Raw genomic sequence first — 22,767 nt, 5'->3', positions numbered from 1 at the left:
TTTCCAGCTGAATTTTCATGCAGTTGCTGCAGAAAACAAATGGTCTCAAAAGTGTGAGTAATAACTGAAGATTATGTTTAAAAGAACAGAAAAAAAATGATATTGATCCTGATATGAATGGGAAGAACACAAGCACAATTTAATTTCAACAGCTAGGTAAGTCTCCCATTGAACTAGGTTATTGACTTTCTATTAGGCACCTAGCAAACAACACTAACTGAGACTTCAGAGATTAAAAATCAAAAGTAATCTGCAAATTGGTCTGCCAAGAAACGAAAACAGGCATCCTAAGTGGAGGACTGGCAGGATGACTACTGCATGTCCTCTCCTACTGCAGTCCCAAGACTCCCAACAGCTTTAACCAGAACAATCATTCAGTTTTGCCCAGAAAAGCAATTTGAAAACCTGCATATTTTAGAAACACTAAGACTGCTAATGAGAATTTCACAGTGGATAGTATAAAAGTAGCCCAATTTGGATATTCTAACTTCTGGCTACTTTCCACATACAATGAAAATTTATCAAGTAATTCTTTAGAAGATAGCATTTGCAAATTTATAACAGTTCACTGGCAAGAAACTAATGCTTCACACTCCCCCACAGAGTACTGGTAAATCATTTACTTCATTTCCATCAATCTCTTACTGATTCAAACCAAAACCTGACAATAAGAAAAATAATTCACAGAAACTGCAATTATAGAATTTTAAAAAATAACTCTTAGGGATAAGTATGGCAGAAAGCATTGTTATCAGAATTGTTAGTATTTTTTCCTTTATCATGAGCAACTTCTAAGAAGTAAATGTGCGCAAAGTTATGTGGATTATGATGCCAGGAAACCAGAAGATGCTCATGATACTAACCTACTCACAGGCAACATGCACACATGTGCTCAACCATTTATAAAACTACTTATTTGAAAATTTTAGATGAAGAAATACCGATGGTATTTTACTCAGTTTAGAAGAACAGTTGTTGAAAAGCTTGACAAAATGCATTACACATTTAATGTCAAATACATTTTTATTTTGTAAATTATTGTAGACATATGATATTCTCAGTCACCGAGAAATTAATGAAACTAGTAAAATCTAAAACCAGTAGTCACACACACTTTGCAGTACCCTGGAAAGAAAAGCAACTCCAAAGCAATTTTAATACTCAGTTTCATAGTGGTTTTTACTTCCCCCCCACTTCCCTTTCCCATATCACTAGGTAATTGAAATAGCCAGAACAAGTAATCACTTAAATCCTCATTACCTGATAGACCTGGCCAACAGAGGCATGTTACACACACGAGCACCCCAGTATATTAAAAGAAATGTATCTAACTAGCTTTCAGGATGTGACCTGCATTGATTTTTTGCTGAAAGCCAGAGAAAAGAAAAACATCCATGGATTGCACTGAACATTCAGTATTTTAAAAGCTTCACCTTGACTGACAGACCAGGTAGGACTCAGTTCAGAACATGAAATACCAGTCTACTCAATACAGCCACTGAGTGACAAGAAGTTACCAACATCCTCTCATTCCTAACGCTTTAAGGCAACAGCAATTCAGTTGTTCTTCCAAATGCTTATGTTACCTTACCTAGTGAAGAACACCTGAGAAAGTTATTCTCTGAAATACAGCAATGATACCCTCAATAATATGAGAGCTCCTTAAAAATACTTGTCACATCACCTAGGGCAAACACTTCACCTGCTGTTAAAATACTCCAGCAGATTTCCTGTTAATTATAAAGTTTTCCATTGGATTTTAAAACTTGACTTGCTTGAGACTAAGTTCCACTTTCTCTGTCCCACATTACTGATGACCCTACAGCAGCTGGCTGTCAGGGAGCGAGGGCTGAGCTCTTGGAAGAGGGGGTGTCTAACAGCAGAACAGGGACACAACAGCAATAGCTTAAATTCTGCATTGAAACATGTAAAGGATTTTATACCTAATGTATCAATGGATTGCTTTCCACAAGTCCATCAGCTTTTACAGTTACTCAAATGCAGAACTAAGCATTTATTTTTCTTTCCCTCAGTGAGAGCTATGATTTGTTCCTGTACAGAGGCGTACCAAAGTGGCATTTCTATTGCAGCTTCTCCTCCTGACCAAGAGACCTGCCAGTGCAGGCAGTGCATACCAGAAGGTCAGTACCAGATGGAGAAGTTTATGAAGGCTCTGTTAAGCAACTGAAGCTCCAAACATATGCATTTACCCTGATTTCTCTGCAGGAAACACTGTATAAATGCTATTGACGGTAAAGAGAAAGAACAGCTTAAGAGTACAATCATTTTGCTGAAGGATAAATTATAAGCATAGATATTCAAATTAGGGTGTTATTTGTGAGCCAACAATATTAGCCTGAAGAAGTTGAAAAAATGAAGACAAAGAAAAAAAAAAAAACAAACAACCCTGAAATATGAACAGGTTTACACTTAGTACTCTCAGATGCCAGAAAGGGAACTCAAGGTAATTAAGTTAATGTGCATATGTAGCTGAAGGATTGAGGCCAAGGGGGGATTAAAAAGTGGAAACTATAGCAACAGACTAGGGACAATAGCTGAGGCGTTCAGCGCAAGTGAACTTTTCCCCTTTAAACCTGTGGACGCTACAGAGAATCCAATTCAAATTGTGACTAAGTTAAATCATAGCATGGAAGAGTTTTAGAATGGTAAACACCGCCCTTCAATAAAAGAGTTTCAACTGTACTGTAAAATAGCTAGTCAGCTTCCCAGACAAATTTTCTACCTCCTGCTTCCCCCTCACACATCATACTGGGGAAAGCCTTTCAATCCCTTTCAGGAATACTGCAATATGCAGCAGAAATTGTTTTATAAATCTCACTGTATATATAAATAACTGTCTTTTATTGACTTAAATTAATTTTCAAGCCTGATTTTCAACCCCTGAAAACAAAACAGTTGATTGTATTTACAGATTTTTATCAAATGACATGTGTAAACCAAAGATTGTTTTGTTTGATTATTTTATTACCTGTATATGAGATATAAACCTAACACTGCAGATGCAAGTTACTATGAAATGAAGAAAGACATGAAACTAAATTAGCTACGAATATATGAAAAGTATAGCTTAATTTATTTCTACAAAGCTACAGAACACTGTCAGAAATAGTTACAGTTCAAATCTACTGCGACACAGTTCTTCTAGAAAAACAAAGTAATTTTTAATTTAACAACATTAACTACAACTTTTACTTATGATCTTCTTTTTCAAAAAGAACACGTCCACATGATAGAAAAATAAGTGCAATGAATTTAATACACCATCCTCTTTTTCCCCCTCTGAAAGCTGGGAATAATTTACCCCAGAGGTGTAATTATATGACTGTAAGCATAAATGAAAGACTTAAGATATTTTTGTTATTCTAGCAATAAACACAAATACAATTAAGCAAGAACAAAATGAAACAAACTACTGTGCCATAAAGAAGTGACGTTTCTGAAAATTACTTTTGGGTTCTTGACAACTAACAAAGTTCTGTTTGTCTGACTGTCATTGCTGCTTTCCAGAGCAATACAAACAATACTCATTTAGCATATCAGTATACAAAATTCTCATGTGGACTTGCCAGTCACTTGGGATTCCTTTGTATGAACGGTTCCCTCCTTTTCTGCACAATACGTAACTTAATGTGTATGGCAAACACAGTAAGCATTTCTACATATGTACAGAATGAACAAAGATGTGAAAAAAGTATATTTGCTTTTAAATTTTCTGACCCTTATCTTTCAGAGTCTAACTTCACAGGTAAATTCAGAGAATCCAGGTTTTTCCAATGGAAAATATGAATGACTTAAATTTAAACATTTATTTTCAGGTGTAAATTATGAAAAAATCTAACAAGGCACCAACCAAAGTTGTGAGCAGAGCAACTCATCTGTAAGTTACCTGGTTTTGGCCAGAACTTTGGCTGATGCCTTGTTAGATATTTTTTGTTAGTTGCTTAGCTTGTCAGTTTTGTTTCTCCTCCACAGTTTCTATCCAGCACTCCATCTCCAAAGGACACCTGCAGACTGCCCTGCCAAACACTTCTGTCACCTTGAGACTAGAATTTTGTAGCCTAGATTTTTCTGATAAAGGTATGAAGAAGCTGACTAGCTGAATCTCCATGCCAGGTTTTGTGATTTAACTGATATTTGCTAGGACAGACAGGAAGACTGAACTTCACAATGCTACCCTGTAAGCCTCAAAGAAATGAATAAACCTTAATAAAGTAATAAATGGAAGCAAAGCATTTTTTAGTTTGGTTACTGGTCTTTTTGAGTTAAGAACAACAAAGTTGGCCTGTGATACTAAAGTGAGAGGCTATGTTACTTTGGCAAAACACTGAAGAGTTTGTCATAAAGCATAACAACTTACTGTCGTTCAATATGTGAATCCACAGCCCAATGATCTGACTAATTTTGCATGTTGTGGCCAGCATGAACATTTCAAAAACAAGACACAGAAACCCGGAAATTGTAATGATTCAGTAACTTCATGAAAAATTTTTCAGTAGATGTTAAAAAAAAAAAGAAGTCATTATTATGTAATCTCTCATGTACAATTCCAAGCATAATTTGTTTAAGATTTATTACAAAACAAAATCAATGCAGATCCCCTCAAGAGGTGAAAAGCAATACCATCACAATCCACTCGGAGAATAAAGGACTAACAATAAGATGGGACAGGCCCATTTAAGACATAAAAGCTCTGCAAGTCTTCCCTGCACGCTAGTAACCTTTTAAAAATGTCATCAGCATGCTGCCCCCTCAGCAATCAAGGTTAAGTACACAGAGTAACTTTGGATGGAGGATGTCCATCTCTTTATCATGGTTAGTGAAACTGCTATGTAGAGAAAGATTTCTGATGAAGAACCATTTTCAAGTAAGCGAGTTCCTGGGCAGTTTCTTTGCAAATACACCTCATCTATGAGACAACCAACGTGTAAGCAGCAAAGAGTATAACAAGCTGCATTCTGGTCATAAATTGCTTTCTTTTTCAACCCTAGTTTGCCTGTCACTGTGCAAATAGCACCATTTCTGCAGTGAAGCTCTGAAATAATAGTGCTTCTTAATTATTTAATATTTTTTTAAAATTCCCCTCCGTCCTGCTCCTGTGCAGCTCTCTACTACTGATCAGCTGGTAAAATTGGAATGAAATTGATTGCAACATTATTTGCCTAGTTACAAAAACCTGATAAGTTTTTTTCTCCACCAGCATTAGGTCAATGGAACATTCATTTCCATTGATATTTACGAGCAGTATTTTCTTTTCATTCTTAAGTGATTTACCTCAGGTTTCAATTTATTGTGAAAAGCACCTGGAAAACATCTTCCACTCAATTTCCATTCTGATAGAAACATTCTTTTTTTCCTGTTTCACATGTCACCCTGTCCTGTGCTTTCTGATTTTCTCAAGTTTTCTTATAAAAAGTACTCATACAAGCCTTGGAACATTTTAATCTGTTAAAGTATATCATGCAATTTTAAGTATCTTTCAAATTTTAATGATGGTGGCATTCTAATGAAGCAAAGAAAAAATAAATACAAACATCCAAAATTCATTGCCCAAATGTTTGCCGGTGTTAACACAGTATTTGTTTTCCATCATGATTTTTAAGCATACTAAAATTTGTAATGATGCCATAAATATGTACATTTTATCCAGCTAAAAAAAAAATAAATGTTTGTCTAGAGACAAAACAGTGAGGTCTGTCTACTGGTTTCTTTCAGCTCCACACTCTCTTGATAAAACAGTAATATTGGACTTTGTCAAGTTGTCAGAATCAAATAACTGTTAGAAGTATTTAGGGAGGTAGCACCCAAAATATATCTGTTGTAGGACCTGACCTTTTTGAAAGTCAATTCCACCACTCAGAGATCAGACAAATAGACATTTTTAATAAAACATACAGAAGAAAGCATTATGGCATGTCTGATACACAGCCTTTAAAGAAGTGTTGATTAATAAGGGCAGAGTTTTCTTGGGTTTTTAGTTTATTTTGAAGAAATCCTTCATCCCTAAACTGTCCTCTAAGCTTTAACAGCATTTCTTTCCAGATTACAATCTATCTTCTAGATCACGCCAAAACAAGGTAAGCATTAGGGACCTTAACACAACTTCAGGTGTTCCTAAATGTCCCTGTTTTACATATCTTGCTACACCTAGTCACAGTTCTGCCTTTGTAACATACACTCGCCAAAACAAGGTAAGCATTAGGGACCTTAAAACAACTTCAGGTGTTCCTAAATGTCCCTTGTTTTAAATATGTTGCTACAGCTAGTCACAGTTCTGCCTTTGTAACATACACCTGTAGGTAGAATAAACGTGTACTTCTACATGGGAGAGCAATATGTCAGTCAGAAGCTGACTCCAGCTTGTATTTTCACCTCAGCAGAGGAACAGCCACGCTCTGCTGTGCACCGTAAGAGAACTTGACAGAAAGACCCTATTATGTATCTCAAGTTTGTGCTCTTGAGCTGAGAATCATGCTATTGACAACACATGAGATCCTTCTGGCACAAGGAAAACAAAATTAAACAACAAAAAAGTAGTGTACACCAATGGGAAAAGACCTCTCGCACACACCCTGCAGAAAAAGAGGTCCCTGCAGTCCTTGCAGGGGTTACGGGAACAGGCCGAGGGCTCCGTGCATCCTGCATAAGCCTACAGAGGCACAGCCACAAACTCTCACCTATTTTTTGGCCCATAAGTTCTTTTAGGTGCCAACAATCAAGGCAGAGAAATAATGTGGGTGAAAGGACACATGATGGCTGTAGTAACTCATATAAAGATGTGTCACTTTGGGATATGTAAATGCCCTTTCCTCTTCTGATTTTGTGGATCCAATTGCACGTGACTCACGTGGGTCTTTCTGCTCACAGGAGGATGGAAATAAGGATTGCCAGTCACATCAGTCAAGCAGGCACTCAAATGTTTTGATAAAACATCAAGCTCTCTCCCACGTGAGTGTGGAACACTCACAATTATAAGTGGAATGGGCCACATTTCAGCTGTGTGGATTGAAGATACTACCTGAGCAGTAACAGAGCAAGTGTTGACAGCTAACAAGGGAAGTAGAGCCACCAGCCGGCAGAACAGCACGATGCATTGAGTTACCCACCTACGAGGGACTCTGTGATGAAATGTCTTGGCCTTTAAAGCAGCTTCTTACTGACAAAAAGAGACTTAATCCCATTAGTGTCACCATGTTAAACCAGGCATACATATAAATAATGCCATTCCTTCTCCAAACCAGAATGCATAGTCTAAGTTGACTGGCTGACTTCTGCAAAGGGTTGTACACATATATGGTCATTTTGTCCAAAGAACTGAGAAGACAGAAGGAGCTTTCTTTCCTTACACCTATTCTGCTTCTTAGAAGAGAAAGAAGGATTATCTTGTGGGCACTACTAAGGTCCCTCTAAGACAGAGTGCCACTCTGTCACAAAAAAGCAGGCTCAACTGGGGTAAAAAAAGCCAGACTGTGATGTGCTGGTCTAGGACTGATTGGTGGTACCTTGCTCACTGACACTCCTATGTCAAACTGAGTAATGCATGCACCTGGAATGTCTTTTCAAGGGTAGATACAGCCTGTTCATAGATATTTTGCTAGACTCTAGAAATACTGGGCAGGTGAGGGAGTAAGTAGAGTCCCCTGAACCACGTCACCACATGCAACAGCTGTGAGGACGTAGCTGATACTCACAGGGGTAGGTCATCAAATGGAATCTTAAATAGCACGAGGTGACCTTCAGATGGCAAGTCTCTCAGTAGCACTGCTGTCCCTTGCAGCAGTCAAAGTTCCTTCCCTTTACTGAACCTACTGATCAACTCAGAATCGCTGCTCCTTGGCAAGGTACATGGTTGGAACTGGATCTTGGCTGCTAGACTTGAAATAAAATGACCCAACTAAGGCCAGTGACAAGGGGGATGAAACTCCCTCATTATTTCAGTGTTGGATGAGGCTGGCAGCTCTCAATCCATGTAGAAAACATGCTTTCCTTTCCTCTGTGTCCTGCCTCTCCTTATAGACCCAAAGGTCACAAAAGCCGAGAGCCCTTTCCCGTGTACGAAGGGCAATGAGGTAGGTCTCTGTGCTGGGGTCTAAAGACTTCAAAAACACCTTCAAGAAGCACAGTCTGAAACTGATGCTCTTTCCTGGTGTCCACATCTGGGAATGCAAGTAGACTGCATACAAGCCAAAGACACACACAAGTACATCAGCAGGAGATAGCTTCTGCTGCATCAATCAGTCATCAGGTCACTGGGTGATGGCAACAGCGAAAGTCAGAGGGCCTAACTTACATGGCTCTGCAACTTTGTCATGCTAAACAGACACATAAGGATCAGCTGCCTGAAGATTTCTGCACTCTGGTTTTAGATGAATGAGCAACTATTACATATGTTCAAAATCACTGCACGAGGAAGAAAGACAAACAAGAAAATACCAAAATAGCTACGTAACTTAAACCCTGTAGAAAAGACAGATTCAGGATTCCACTTGTGGTCACGACTATCTGAAAGATCCTGTGTATAGACAAGTAATACAGGCTAGAAAAACAAAACCATCCCTCCCTAGCTGAGGTGAGCAACTGCCATCTGTTTTCACAATATTTTCAGATATACAGCAGAATTTGAACTGAGTATCTCCTCAACTACAGACTTAGCAATGAAGAGTTACCTTCATCTTAAAAATGAATGTAAATCATCTGTTACAAGGATAAAATGTAGGACAAAGTTCTGTACACCTAAATACAGATCAGGTGATGTGCAGAGCCTATGCCAAGACAATTGCCTTGAAATGTAGGCAACTGCATGTCTTATATTAAGCGAAATAATGAAACTGCTGCTTACCTAGGCACCCTACCACTACCACCTGCTAACCTGCATTGTCCACCTCCTCCACCCCTCCATTATCTTAATATTCCTTCTCAGACAATTCAAAACTCTATTTCCTTGACATCATGAGGATTAAAGACATGCCAAGAATCAGTAAACAGTAAGATAACTCTTTCTAGAGAGAGACAAAGTGCATGAGAGGATAATCTACAAGCATCTTACCCAGGCTCCTATTTATTCCTTTAACCTTTAAGCATGTGACACACAACCTGCAAGAGGCAGTTTTCAAATGCAATTGAAAGCACAGTGCAACATACTAGTTCACCCAACTGAAGTTGTACCTTTAATAGTATGTCCCGTTTGGCTGAGGGTATAAAGCCTCACTGGAAGATGTATGTCACCACAGTGTGACTGCGCATACGTACATCTGATCACTGAAATAAGTGAAATGCCTTTTATTTCAACACAAGAAGAGAAAGCCATGCAGGTAAGTGCTCTAGGAAGGAAATTCTTCTCTGTCCCTTTGTTATCATCTAGAGTTGGTAGTAGTTGGTCTCCTTCACAGTATTTTTTCGAATGATAGCTTGTGATTTCAATAAATTGATTCTTAAAACCTTGAATACAAGGCATTTGGTAATTTGAACTATTAATTAGCTTGTTTATTTGAACATATTTTACCTCCGAATTGTTATAACATTCTCAGTTTTGAAAATTGACCCTCACAAAGATTTACTGGTGACCTACAGGAAGAAGGCTGAAGTTTTCTTGCTGTAAGAAATTACATCAATAATTGATTGTAAGTGGGACCTCTTTAAAAGGTCAGCTTTCTTCAGCAGCTAAACATCATCTCTTCTGAACACAGATTAGCTCAACAGAATTTCTTTTATTAGTTCCTCCATATATGCAAATCCACACTTGCTTTGTCTTTCTACACAAACGCACAGAGAAACATTGTAATAATTTCAATGTCTGAATAACTATATTAGAAGAACTAACACAAACAGAAGTTAATTTAAAGCAAAATCTGAATCCATTTACTGCAAGGAGAAATGTGGATGGGAATTTTCAAACACCAGAGAATTAAATACCCAAATCCCATTAAAAGTCAACATAGACTGGGTGCTGACTGTCCCAAAACTCTTTTTAAAATTCTTAACTATAATGGCTCTGACTGAGTTACATTCTTTAAGCAAAGGTTGCATGAAAACATTATCCCTTCTTGGAGAAGGAAAAAAAAAAAAGAAGAAGAAGAAAGTATCAACAAGCAAAACATCCTCAAAATATTATGTACTCCCTCCATACACATAGTTATCCCTTAAATAATGGGTGTAGCATATGGTCTGAAAAATATTAACTTTTTTGTACAAAAATTGTTTAACCATACACTGATTCCTGAAACAAATAATGTAAGTATGGAATATCAAGTGAGAAATTTATACAAACACTTCAACAATACAATACAGAAATCTATTCTGAAAATATCTTTAAATAAAAATACAAAAAGGAAGAATGATTTAGTGTCTTTTTTACTCGATATTGTGAAGCTGGAGCCACCTAACAACCCCTAGCACCCCCTTCCCAGGATTATGAACAAAGCACAGCAATGGAAATACCAAGGGGTTTTTTACACATAGGAGATGGTGATTTGGGAGAGTACATAGGAGCACTTGGATATTTACTTATGAAGTGAGTAACACAAGCAGGGTACTGTAGGAAACTGCTCTTCCACCCACCTCCAAGTTTTCAATTTACAGACTTGTAACAGCATATCATCTGGGTTTAAGGGCAGATTTTCTCCCTTTCCCCCTCTTTAGGATGGAATTATCAACACTACTCTGAAATGTTTGGACTAGCCTTAGCACTGTATTGTGTCTATACACCCAGTAATGAAGATGAATCATTCCTATTTTCACTGTACCTGTTACCAATACAATTACTTTAGCATCTTTAAAAATGTTTAAAATAACGCTGTATTTAAAGTCAATTCAGTGAAGCTATGATACACAAATAGTAAATATATCCAAAGGAATAACCATAGTAGCAACATTTCAATTTCCATGGAAACCCTACCTAGAACACAAGATACAAATCCTAGATGAATGTTAATCTCTTAAATCTATATAAATTCACACTTTGAAGACACAGTCCACAAAGAAAAATCAGACTGCAGTATAAAGCACAAATATTCAAGCAGCAGAACTGCTGGTGCTCCTGATGCACAGAACTCCTCATGCTCAGCCTGTAAAGCATCCTTCACAGCAGGGGAGCTATGCTAATAGCAGCATCTAGAAAACAACACACCATGACAGTGATGAAAATAACTTGGAAACTGACATCTTCCCATGCAATGGTTTCAAAAGATTAAGAATACACCAAAATTCATCAACAAAAAAATCCCATTTTCCAGCAAGACACTTGTGGCCTGGGGTGGCAGTGCAGAAAGGAGATCTGCATAGCTGTACCCTATTTAAAAAACAACAACAACAACAAAACAATAAACAAAAACAACCCTCAAACCAAAACACAGAAGAAAACAAAACAAAAAAAGCAAAATTGGGGCAAGTTAAGAGAAAATCTCTGATCTCTTCAAGCTCACCCCCTATCAGAGGAGAGTTGTTGGCAAAAGCTGAGGCTTTAGAAATGTATGTCCAGTTAGAGCATTAAAGAAACATCCTAAGACAAGTCATGTGGCAGCTGCATTTATTGCTTCCCTCCTTCAGGAATTAAAAACTATTACAAGGATAACTTTCTAGGGCTAAGAAATAGCATTAATATAACACCACATTAGCCTGGCCTGATAAACTTACATACTTTAAGACCTTTCCGAGAACCCTAAAGAAAAAAAAAACAAAAAAACAAACAAAACAAGAAACCAAACCTAACCCAAAAAACCTCCAAATAAACTAAAACAGAGGTGCCTACTTCATGGACACTCTGCACACCTTGAGCCTTTGAGGTGCAGAATCTGGTAAGTTACTCCTTTTTTCATTGCAGTGAGTACATGATTTAGAGAAGGTGAAAATGAAGCAGGAGTTAGACAACGATCAGGCAACTTTGTGGCTATTGATAATAAAATACAGGAGGACAGAAAAGAGCACTGACAACAAGGGATGTTACTTTGATATGCAGAGCAAGGAAGGCCCTCGTACTGCACAGGCTGAAGCAAAGTCACGATGCAAGTATTCTGAACACTTGTACTGGAAGGAAAGCCATAACTGGGTCAAGATCTAACACCCTTTAAGTACACCGCAAATGGCTAATGCCTGTCCCAACAGGACAATCAATTCCCTCAAATTACACTATATAGAAGAGAGAAGTTTAAACAGATGCACAGACAAGCAGTTCCACTGATAATCTTTTACAAATTGAAGTGATCATCCTGGATTTCTGAAGGAAAGCAATACGTAAACTCAGCTTTTTTCCTTCTTGTTAACCTTCTAAGTAACGCATGACTATTTCTATCTCAGTAATATATTTTCAATTTCTTCTTGATTAATATTGAGCCAATTAGTTTACTCTTAATTGCCAGTGCAATTATAAGAATTTAAGTAATTCTTTACTACACTCATCTGGTGTTTGACACATTTCACATTAAATGAAGAACAGCATACCCAGCTCAGCTTCCAAAGCTAATTTAGATTGGAGGAAAAACAAACAAACAAAACCCCCAAAACCAATCTCCTGTGTTACAACCTGACTGGGCTCCAAATTAAATGGTTTGAAACCTCGCAGTCAGTAAATAACACACTCTGGGTCTGCTTGCCTTGAAACCTAAAAGTGTTAAGTTTTACCTTTGAACACACTACCTTATCAGAACAGATGTGAAAAGTACCTGTGATGTAGAGAAAAGCTAAGCAGAATCAGAGAAATGCACTGGGGAACAGGCAGAACTCAGATTATGTTCATTTCAAGGTTTACATACTGTAGAGAACAAGAACAAATTTGTTCACTTTCTAGTGGGCACAAAACAAAACGGTACTCCCAGTGACTGTGTCACATTTCTCAGTTTTTCTGCAGAAATAACCCTGTTGCAACTATAGTCAAATAAAAGCAAAGGAAAGGGAATACTAAGGTTAAGAGTAACAGATTTAAGCATATGTGGTTAGAAATTAAGTCAGTGTGAACACAAGTACTCTTAAGTTCACCTCAAAACACAAAGGAAGACAAAAACAATCTTCAAGTTATTAGTAACGTTGTAATTTTTATTCTGTAAAGTAAATCAGATCTTGTGTATCTCCATGTCCCCTTGAGAAACGCTCAATCACCCAGTCAATTGCTTTTAACACAGGTTAAAGGAGGTTTAGTTTGGATATTAGGAAAAAATCTTTCACTGGAAGGGTTGTCACGCATTGGAACAGGCTGCCCAGGGAAGTGGTGGAGTCACCAGCCCGGGAGGTATTTAAAAGACCTGTAGTGTGGTACTCAGAGACGTGGTTCAGTGGTGGACTTGGCAGTGATAGGTTTTCAGTTGGACCCGATGATCTTTTCCAACCAAAACAATTGCATGATTCTATGATTCTGAATTTTCAGCTACAATTAATTTTGGAAAGACAATACAAATTGTTTTCTAATTTCTTCAACTGGTTAGCACTGAAGTGCATCAAAGCACAATTTTGTTCATTTTTGTAATGACACAGTAAGACAACAAGAACACAGTATCTTTATAGGATGAAGCAATCCCAAATGAGCAGTATTTAGATTCTCTGTTAACTCTGAAATGTACTCTGTCATGACAGAACTAGAATTTCAGGGTAGATAATTACACCACAGACACGTAGTTGTTGTTAAACTTATAATCATAAGTAATTATCTATCTCAAATACCATCAGTTACACAGAACTTCTGCTGATTAAAAAAACTGATTAAAGGAAAAGGGGGAAAACCAGTTGGATAATCCTTGGTAATATTAGATTATAAAATACAAAGGTTTTGACTGTACTGATAATCTTAAAAAATTACTCAGCACTATCTTAAAAATGACATTGAGACACACTGAGTAAAATGAACCACTATTATTCATTTTTTAAAAGACATGAAGTAAGGTGTGTTCAAGATTGATAGTACAGGAACAATAATACACATAGAATACAGTCAGTCCTAAATTCTCAGTCTCAAATATCTTGAGTGTGTACAACTCTGCTGCAGAGCAGAAATTGTGAACTGATTTTTACAGGTGATAGCATTAATTTATGGGAAACATCATTTGGCTGTCACCCAGCAGAATAAGTTTGGTTGAGATGTCCATTCAGGCAGATGAAGTTAGATACCTGGATCTTAATCTAGACAGATATATTAACATTGTTATCTTTTAAAGATTCAAAGATTCCTACACAAGTACTATAGCTTCCCAAAAATCAGAATCAAAACCTAACAACCAATGCATATATTTAAAATGAAAAAGAGAACTTCAAGTATATATTCCAAAGTTCTAAATGAAAAATGAAATTATGCTTTGATATGCACACACACACACACACATCCACAATAACATCTTCATAAACATACAGCAAGTTTTGAAAGATTACCTGGTAAAAATACCATCCACAACACCAATTGTCGACTCCTCTGCAGGAACATAAGAACCAATCTGTGCCATGACTGTGATCAATGCGACTTGCTTTATATAGGAGCTCTTTCCTCCCATGTTGGGTCCAGTTATTATCATGACCCTTTCACCATCTCCCTGGAAACATAAAACAGGGGTGAAATACATTGTCCTGCACATGGTACTTTTATAAGAAACTTAGTCTGGTGTACGTGTTTAGAGGGATAAGGGATGAATCCTCAGGATTAAGCATTCTGTTTCTAGATGAACAGCTTCCTTCTTTCTTGGAGTTCTCTGCATTTACTTTTCAAGATTTTAGGAAGTCTGAGAGGGATAAATCTTCCTAAGATCTCTCCAGGCTGATGAGAGAGAAGCATTGCAATCAACTTTCATTACTCCTGAGCAAAATAGCCAGAGTGAGGAGGAACCTTCCCTTTCTCCATCAGGGAGCCAAGAAAGCACTCCAAAAACTTTTTGTGCAGTTTTCTTTGAAGAAAGGGAGAAAATCACCAGCTTTCACCATAGCCTGTGCTGTCCTAATTTGGTTGTGATTCTTCTCCAGTTGGAGTTCTCATTGCCCAATGGAGAGATCTGCTAGACAAAGACCTGACCTAGATTTTACACCCATTTGTAATCGCTTGCCTTGGTACAACACATGCACATTCAGACAGACTGGCTACGACAAGAAATCAAGAGAGTGACGAGTTTGGCAACACTTGAGTGCAGTACAGGCATTGTGAGCAGACTGTATCCAATCTGATTGATCACTGTATCTAACCACTGAAATGCTGTGGAAAGTGAAATCAGATGCAAGAGCTTGTCTCAGTTTTAAGACTCCAAATGGTACTGCTGTGTGTCTAAGGCTTCAGAATAAAACTGTCTTCCTTTGGTGCAAGACAATTACTATTACAAAATTAAAACTCTTCAATGAATCTACAAAGTTTTCTCATAGCTTAAGTCAAGACTAAGAAATTAGGTTATCCAAGGACTTTAGACAACTTTTTCTTTCTGCTGGATTCATACAATGAAATTCAACAATTGATGAACTAACCAACTATTCCATTGCCCCATAGGAAGGGCATTAAGAAAGGACAAGCTGTGCATAATGAACATTAGCCACACTACTTAGGAAACTTGGAACTGATCAGGCACCGTGACAACAACAAAAAATCTCCACAGAATAAACATCACAAACTTTATAGATCTCTTTTTTCTGATTGGGCTTTCATTATGTTAACAGGGAAACAAATTAAATTAATATAAAACTATCCCTTATGTCATAATCCAGATCATATAGATGATACATGCAATCAGTATTTATTGTATTTAAAAAGCTGTTTAGCTTTTGCTAAGAAAAACCTGTCCATAATGAAGTCACAATAAAGTCAAAACCCAGAAAATGCCATAATCAGGAATAAAGGATGTATGTAATAAAATGCATGTGACTATAAGGGAACAAAATTCATAATATCCTAGTCTCAAAGGTATACTTTCAATACTGCTGCTAAAACTTCACCAGGGTCACCATTAGACTCAACACAACAGAATTTATAGATACTATAAACAGCATTGAGTTTATCTGTTCAAATCCACAAATTTGCTACATGTGTTTGGCATCTCTTCAGGGTCCCTCCAACCACGTTGTGAGACTGGTGGCTGGTTTACAAAGCCAGCTCTCAGAAGGAACATACACTGTAACATCAGACCAGAGAACCCATCGGCCCTTATGATTGCATGCAACCATAAGCTAACATCTTATTGGAATTTATGGCTGAAGTTAAAAATACTAAAAGAATCCATTAATATTTGGGAAGGAGAGGGGGGAAAGGAAGAATAAGATGTTTACTCCAGGGCACTGCAAGAAAGCTTTTCCTAAAATTAGATATTTGACAACATTTCAGCTGAAAACATGAGAGGAGATGCATTTTCCTCCTGATTCAAGCACATCAGTTTAAACCTGAAGGTATTTTAATAAACTGCATTCCCACCCACCTCTCTCAAAAAAAAGAGAGCTCAAACCAACAGTAGAGGTAAAAGCAACTCTACCACAATCACTTGATTTTGTAATATTCAGGATTTAGAAAGCCAACATAAGACTGGGACTAACGGGAAAGTTAATGATGGTTACTGAATGAAATGCTAAATTTTTTTGCAAGTGCCATCTGTCGCTTGTTTGGAGTTGACAAATAATTTTGAAAACATTGCCTGAAGTACTGCACAATATCTGTATCATTGTTCAGTATAGAAACAGCATTTAAAAGCATTTCCAGAGAAATACATACAAATTTGAATGGTGTTTATCACAGCAATGCTCCACACTGACATCTGTTTCATACCTTTTATATATTTACTGCATGAAAAGGCATTTACATATTCAGAGCAAAGTTGCAAGCATATTTTTAATACTCATTAAGAACAGAAATGTAGTATTTCAAAAAAAGATACAGACAGGTAAATATTTAACGAAAGTGTCAAAAGAATTATGTAATTTAAAAGCCAGATTTTAGGTTTCCAGGAAAAAAAGAAGGAAACAAAATATGCTTATCTGAAACAGATATGTAAAATAAAATATGGCAATGCTTCCTACCCATGGTAATTGCATATTCATAGCAATTTTAGGTAATTTATGTCATAAAACTTAGGTAATATTGCAAAAAATGTTAATAAGTAGCTCCCCACTTCCTTTGACCTCTTGACAACAATACCAAGCAAGTAATAGGCTTGCTACTTCTCAACATCATTCTCTATTGCAGAAAACAGCAGCCAGAGGGAGACTTATGGGTAACATATAGCCTACAAAGTACAAATGGGGGATCTTTATTATATGAAAGGCTTCTTAAAAACTAATGTGCAGTCTACAGAGCATGTACTTGATACTGCATAGTGAAGAGTCAGAGCTCCAAGTCTGCATTGTCAGATTAAGAAAGGCTGTATGAAATTAATACTTCCAGAAAGAAAGGAAAACACCAAGTAGAAAAATACGTAAAAAAAAAAAAATCTGAGGTGTCTTGGAATTAATTTGGAAAACTGAGTCTGCAACCTCAGTTGTTGCTATTTTCTATATTAAAAAACTCCCCAAATTTGAGATGAAGTTACAACAAAATGGAAACTCCTCCTGATGACACTGTTAAAATATAGCCATTTAAAACTTTCCTTTTCCTAATTTTGAAATCACTTTTCTTATCTCTATGCCATTAAGACTGAACAAGGTTGTAAATGGAGTGTCTGGCTGGAAGATAACAGAAAAAGCACAAACCAGATGTGATCATGTCTAGCAATATCTCTCTGAAACGCAACCACACAGACAGTAGTATGATTAAATTATATATTTTAACTTCCTGCCCAAGAAGCATATCCGAGATTCCTTCCCTTGAAGGATTCTGAAGCTCAAACAATATCTCAGTACTTACTGAAAGGTTAGTGGTATTTGGAACGTACTGATCCTGTTCTCCCAGTAGTACATCAATCACAGGGTGCCTCCCATTTTTTATAATTATTTCTCGACGATTGTCATGCACAGTTGGTCTGTGAAAAGGAAGATAAATTAGTTTCAATGTTTATTGTAACTGATTACTTAGAACTACAGTAACTAAAGTCTGCAGGAGGGTCATCTATGATGTAGATTTTTGTGAAGAAAAAAAAATTACAGAAATTAACTACTGCTTATCATATATTTCTAAAGACTTCCTTGGTTTAATCCAGTTACGAAAAAATATTAGAAGATTGGATAAAGAAATTTTAGAGTATTTTCTTCATTTTTTCATTATCCAGGGAATGTTCTCATTCATTTATTTGCATTCTAAAGAACTATTAAGAATGACAAAATGAACAAGCAACAGCAAAACCCCCAAATTGGAGGACAGTCCGGTTTTCTCCCACTCCCACTACTGCACCAACTTCTGCAAACTGCCACCTTTTGCAGATACTTTTCTTATGTTCAGAATTGATCTTGCTGATGAACTGGTCCAGCCTGTTACTGCCTTAACTCCTAACTGGAGCATAGGGAGTAAAGAAGATTGTCCAACTACGCGCATTATGACTAATAACACATTAAACAATATAAACCAAAGACTACAGTATGACAGAGCTGTAACTCTCCTATAAATATTAGCAGCTCTCATAATCTGACAGCAACTCCCAAACATATATTCAAAAGTTATCAAACAATAACTGTCTATAGAATGAGTTCATCATCAAAGCTGAAGTGACAGTACGTTTTTAGAAATTAATATACAAACCAGACAGATCAATACTTAATTTTTTCTGTCATGTCCAAACCGTGTAAAAAGTTTTGTCTCAAATGCTTCCACCTTAGCTACGAATTTGTCTACCTGGCTGCTAATATAACATGTATAATTCTACAGTACATGATTCCATGTCTGAAAAGCTCCATCTCCAAGAGCTGTGTGTTCTTCACAGAACAAAAAAAAACGCAAAAGCAGCGTGTTCCACTGAATCATTACTATGATTTTTGTTCTTTGCAACCTAGGTTTACTTTTTCATCGCAAACCAAAGTGCAGGATTCAATGGAGAGGTAAATGTGGTTTCATGTCTCGGCAACATTTTCCTACACGAGAAGTACAATCACTCTGAAGTAGGAGTGGCAGCAGCTGAGAAAAAGAGAATACCGCAATAAAGCCACAGAACTTTTAGACTGGAAATTAACTGACAATACAGGTGGTCTTCAGAGGGAAGACAAGATGTAGGGAATGTTACTTGATTTTTCTTGGGCTGAAGAATGATAAAGCAATTTGAAAGGAAAATGGAAATAAAATAAATTACATACTAGGAACATAAAGCACTAGGGAAAAAGGTGCAAGCTGATAATGGTGTGGGTTCTTTTATCATAAAGATATTTCCAGCAGTTGTATGCTAAGATGAAACCAATATAGACAGAGTCTTAGGGACAAAGAAAGGACATTTCACCTTCCATTTGCTGGATGGGTAAGTTGTTTGGAGCTGTAATGTGATCATCTGAGAAGGGAGGAGCACGTACCTAGAAGCACTTCCTCCTGTACCTCTCCACTTTGCATTCAAGAGAGGGAGATGACAGCTAAATGATCCATTTGCCATTTTATAATTCTGCCCTCGTCTTTGGAAATAATTCTCTTTTTTTAACTGCTGGAGCCTCGTTCCATGTACTGTGAGACAGGATGTGGTTTCGGGATGCCATGAACCTTGCTGACTGCTTGGTCTGGTTTCAGATAACGCGGCCTGCAGAAGTAGGACTTCAGCCAGAGTAATTCAAAAACTCTTCCCTGCCCTGTGTTCTCACAATCAAGCATGTGTCATGGAGCAAGAGAGAGGGGGGGAAAGGAAAAAAGAAAAAAAAAGTAAATTGCTCTGGAATGTATAACATGTCCTCCAGTCATGTACTACCTTTTCAACAGCATTCCTGAAAGTTTAACAAATTCACAGTCTGCAGAGTGGATACTCAAACATCAGGTGATGATCTCTGGGCTACCTACACCATCATCTTTAGGTACCTAACTTGGCTGCCTGAGGCCCCTGATGTTGTACATTGTCAGTGTAAAGGAAGAGTCTCCCTACACAGAGGTCCTCAGACATCTTAAAACTCTAAGAGGTGCTTACCTCTCTCCAACAACTGTGTGGAGCAGCTGTTCTCCTGACTTCACAACTTATTTACATGGTAAAGTGATAGGAAACAACCCTCACTTCATCCGAAAACATTAATCCAAAATACTTATATCAGTTCACATGAAAGTTAATCTTTCCTTCAGTAGCCTCCAAAATTAATTATTGACACTTTCCCTGCAGCTGAAGTTTCACCAAGTCTCCTTCCTGACAGTTTATAAGCTCTAAGCCACTCTTCAAAATTCAGTTAATTATTTAAACTCTGCACAGTGAATTCATCAGATTTCAGTTTGTTTTCTCTTCTAAGTATACAGAAATAAGTGAGCAATCACTTTTTAAGAGATTTTGACAGTGGCACACAGGATCCCAAGAGTTCAGAAATGATCAGTATTCTCTTTAATGTTGTATAAAAGTGGAAGCATACGTAAGTTGATTTCCCTTTGTCCCCATAGGGTTAATATATAGAATTATATAATGTTTTGTATGAGAATGGACCTTTAAATGTCTCCTACTCCAACCCCCCTGCAGTGACAGGGACATCTTCAACCAGATCAGGTCACTCAGAGCCCCATCCAACCTGACCTTGAATATTTCCAGGGATGGGGCATCTACCACCTCTCTGGGCAACCTGTGCCAGTGTTTCACCACCCTCATCGTAAAAAATTTCTTCCTTGTATCTAGTCTAAATCTCCCCTCTTTTAGTTTAAAACTATTGCCCCTTGTCCTATTGCTACAGGTCCAGATGAAAACTCTGTCCCAATCTTTCTTACAGGCCCCTTCAAGTATTGCAAGGCTGCAATAAGGTCTCCCTGGAGCCTTCTTTTCTCCAGGCTGAACAACGTCAACTCTCTCAGCCTTTCTTCATAAGAGAGCTGTTCCATCAGTGTGATCATTTTTGTGGCCTCCTCTGGACCTGCTCTAACAGGTCCATGTCACTCCTGTGCTGAGGACCCCAGAGCTGGACGTAGTACTCCTGGTGGGGTCCAACCAAGGCAGAGTAGGGGACCAGAATCCCCTCCCTGGCCCTGTTGGCCATGCTGCTTGTGATTCAGCACAGGATACAGTTGGCTTTGGGGGCTGTGAGTGCACATTCCCGGGTCATGTCCAGCTTTTCGTACCCCAGTACCCCCAAGTCCTCCTCTGCAGGGCTGTTTTCAATGCTGTCATCTCCCAAGCCTATATAACAGTGATTGCTTCGACCCAGCTGCAAGACCTTGCACTTGGCCTTGTGGAACCTCCTGAGGTTCACACAGGCCTACTCCTTGAGACTGGCCAGGTCCCTCTCTCTGGATATCATCCTGCCCCTCAGGTATGACAACTGCTTGGTGTCATCTGCCAGCATGCTGAGGGTACACTTGATCCCACTATGTCATTGGTGAAAATATTAAATAGTACTGGTCCCAAAATACATGATTTGCTATATTTCCACAGGTCTTAAATGTTACTAATTCATATAGTTATTCCTATGCAATTGTCCGAGCACTTGCAGTGCAGCCCTAAAAATAAGTTACACACAGTACTTTTCAAAATTCCTGGCAGAGGGAATGGCTGAGGACTAGAAACCAACAGCCCTTGCAGAAGTGTCTACAATAAACCTCAGAAACAGTAAGTGCTGGCCTCTAACACAGCACTCAGCAACCTGAAGCAGTAGCTCAGTGAGAGCTCAGTGCCTCTGGGGACAAAAACCTCACAGCATGGAAGAGATGGATTGTCTCTGTGTAGGTGCAAGAGATGTGGGCTTCTGAGGGAGAGGAAGACCTGAGTTGTAGGGTGTACAAGCTTAGGAGTCAGCCCTGGACCAGCCTCTGGGGAAGCAGGACTTGAGAGTTCATGTCTCCTCTCTGCAGAGAGCAGGGGGGACAGCCTCAGCACCACCAGAGTCCCAGGCTGCAGTGTCCAGTGTGCATGTGTGGGTCTTGGGTAGAGGGAGGTGCAGCCCATCAGATTTAACATGTGATCCTAGGTGCCTTCCTAGCACCATCACTGCTCTGGAAGCTGGCACTAGTATTTACCTATTATTTACCTGTAATACATCTTTGAAACACACTTCATACACCTTAGAATCTTAGGTATTAGAAAGACATCATGAATTCAAACCTTGCTGAGAAAAAAAAAAATAGGAGAAAAAAATTTCCACTCAAAGTCCAACATAAATTTATATATATGTGATTTACCATCTACTAGACTCGGGTCAAACAATAGACAAACGTAAAATGTCAAATTTGAACTGCAACGGTTACAGATTTGCATTAAGCCCAAAGTGTTGCTTTGCAAAATCAGATGAAGTTGAAACTACTGCAAACAATTTCAATAATGCATTTTATCGCAGTACACATAGTAAAATAAAATTTATTTTAAATCCTCTCCTATAATTCCCTGGAAAATCCCAAATAAAAATTAAAAATTGATTACCTGCAGTAGTCTCCTTGTTTAGCCACCTGGGCCAATGAGAACAGACAGTCGACAGTTGCTAGGTGACCAATCGCTTTAGACAAAGGGTGATAATGTTCACTAAAATGGCTATACCAAAACAGGGAAAAATAACACGAGGAAGAAAAGAGAAAAAAGTAATTTCACACAGATACAAATGTACTGTCAAAATTTACCCCATGCCTGCTTCTCACAGGGCTCCTATGGTCTTTAAATTACTCTGAATTCAAATCTCCCAGCAGGGTATTAACTTACAAGACAAGGACACAATCTTAATCAAGACAGACTTCATACTCCTCTTGTAACAGTGAATTATTTTTAAGCACAAATAAGCAGGCAAAATAAAATTAATTAG

At 37.9% G+C, this 22,767-nt stretch overlaps 1 protein-coding gene across 1 annotated transcript in view; it reads right to left on the bottom strand.

The window, feature by feature from the left end:
- Window positions 1-22,767, bottom strand: part of MSH3 (mutS homolog 3) — a gene marked incomplete at its 5' end in the record, with an annotated part of 71,128 nt that overhangs the window by 8,311 nt on the left and 40,050 nt on the right. The window contains 3 exons of the mRNA XM_010174424.1: window positions 14,368-14,525; window positions 17,798-17,912; window positions 22,395-22,502. Coding sequence (XP_010172726.1) covers window positions 14,368-14,525; window positions 17,798-17,912; window positions 22,395-22,502 — 381 coding nt within the window. The remainder of the gene's footprint in view (window positions 1-14,367; window positions 14,526-17,797; window positions 17,913-22,394; window positions 22,503-22,767) is intronic.

The sequence above is a fragment of the Antrostomus carolinensis genome, unplaced genomic scaffold (genome assembly GCF_000700745.2).
Source record: "Antrostomus carolinensis isolate BGI_N321 unplaced genomic scaffold, ASM70074v2 scaffold13988, whole genome shotgun sequence".
NCBI lineage: Eukaryota > Metazoa > Chordata > Aves > Caprimulgiformes > Caprimulgidae > Antrostomus > Antrostomus carolinensis.
The sequence above is the reverse complement of the archived record's forward strand: the minus strand, read 5'-3'. Positions and strand labels throughout refer to the sequence as shown.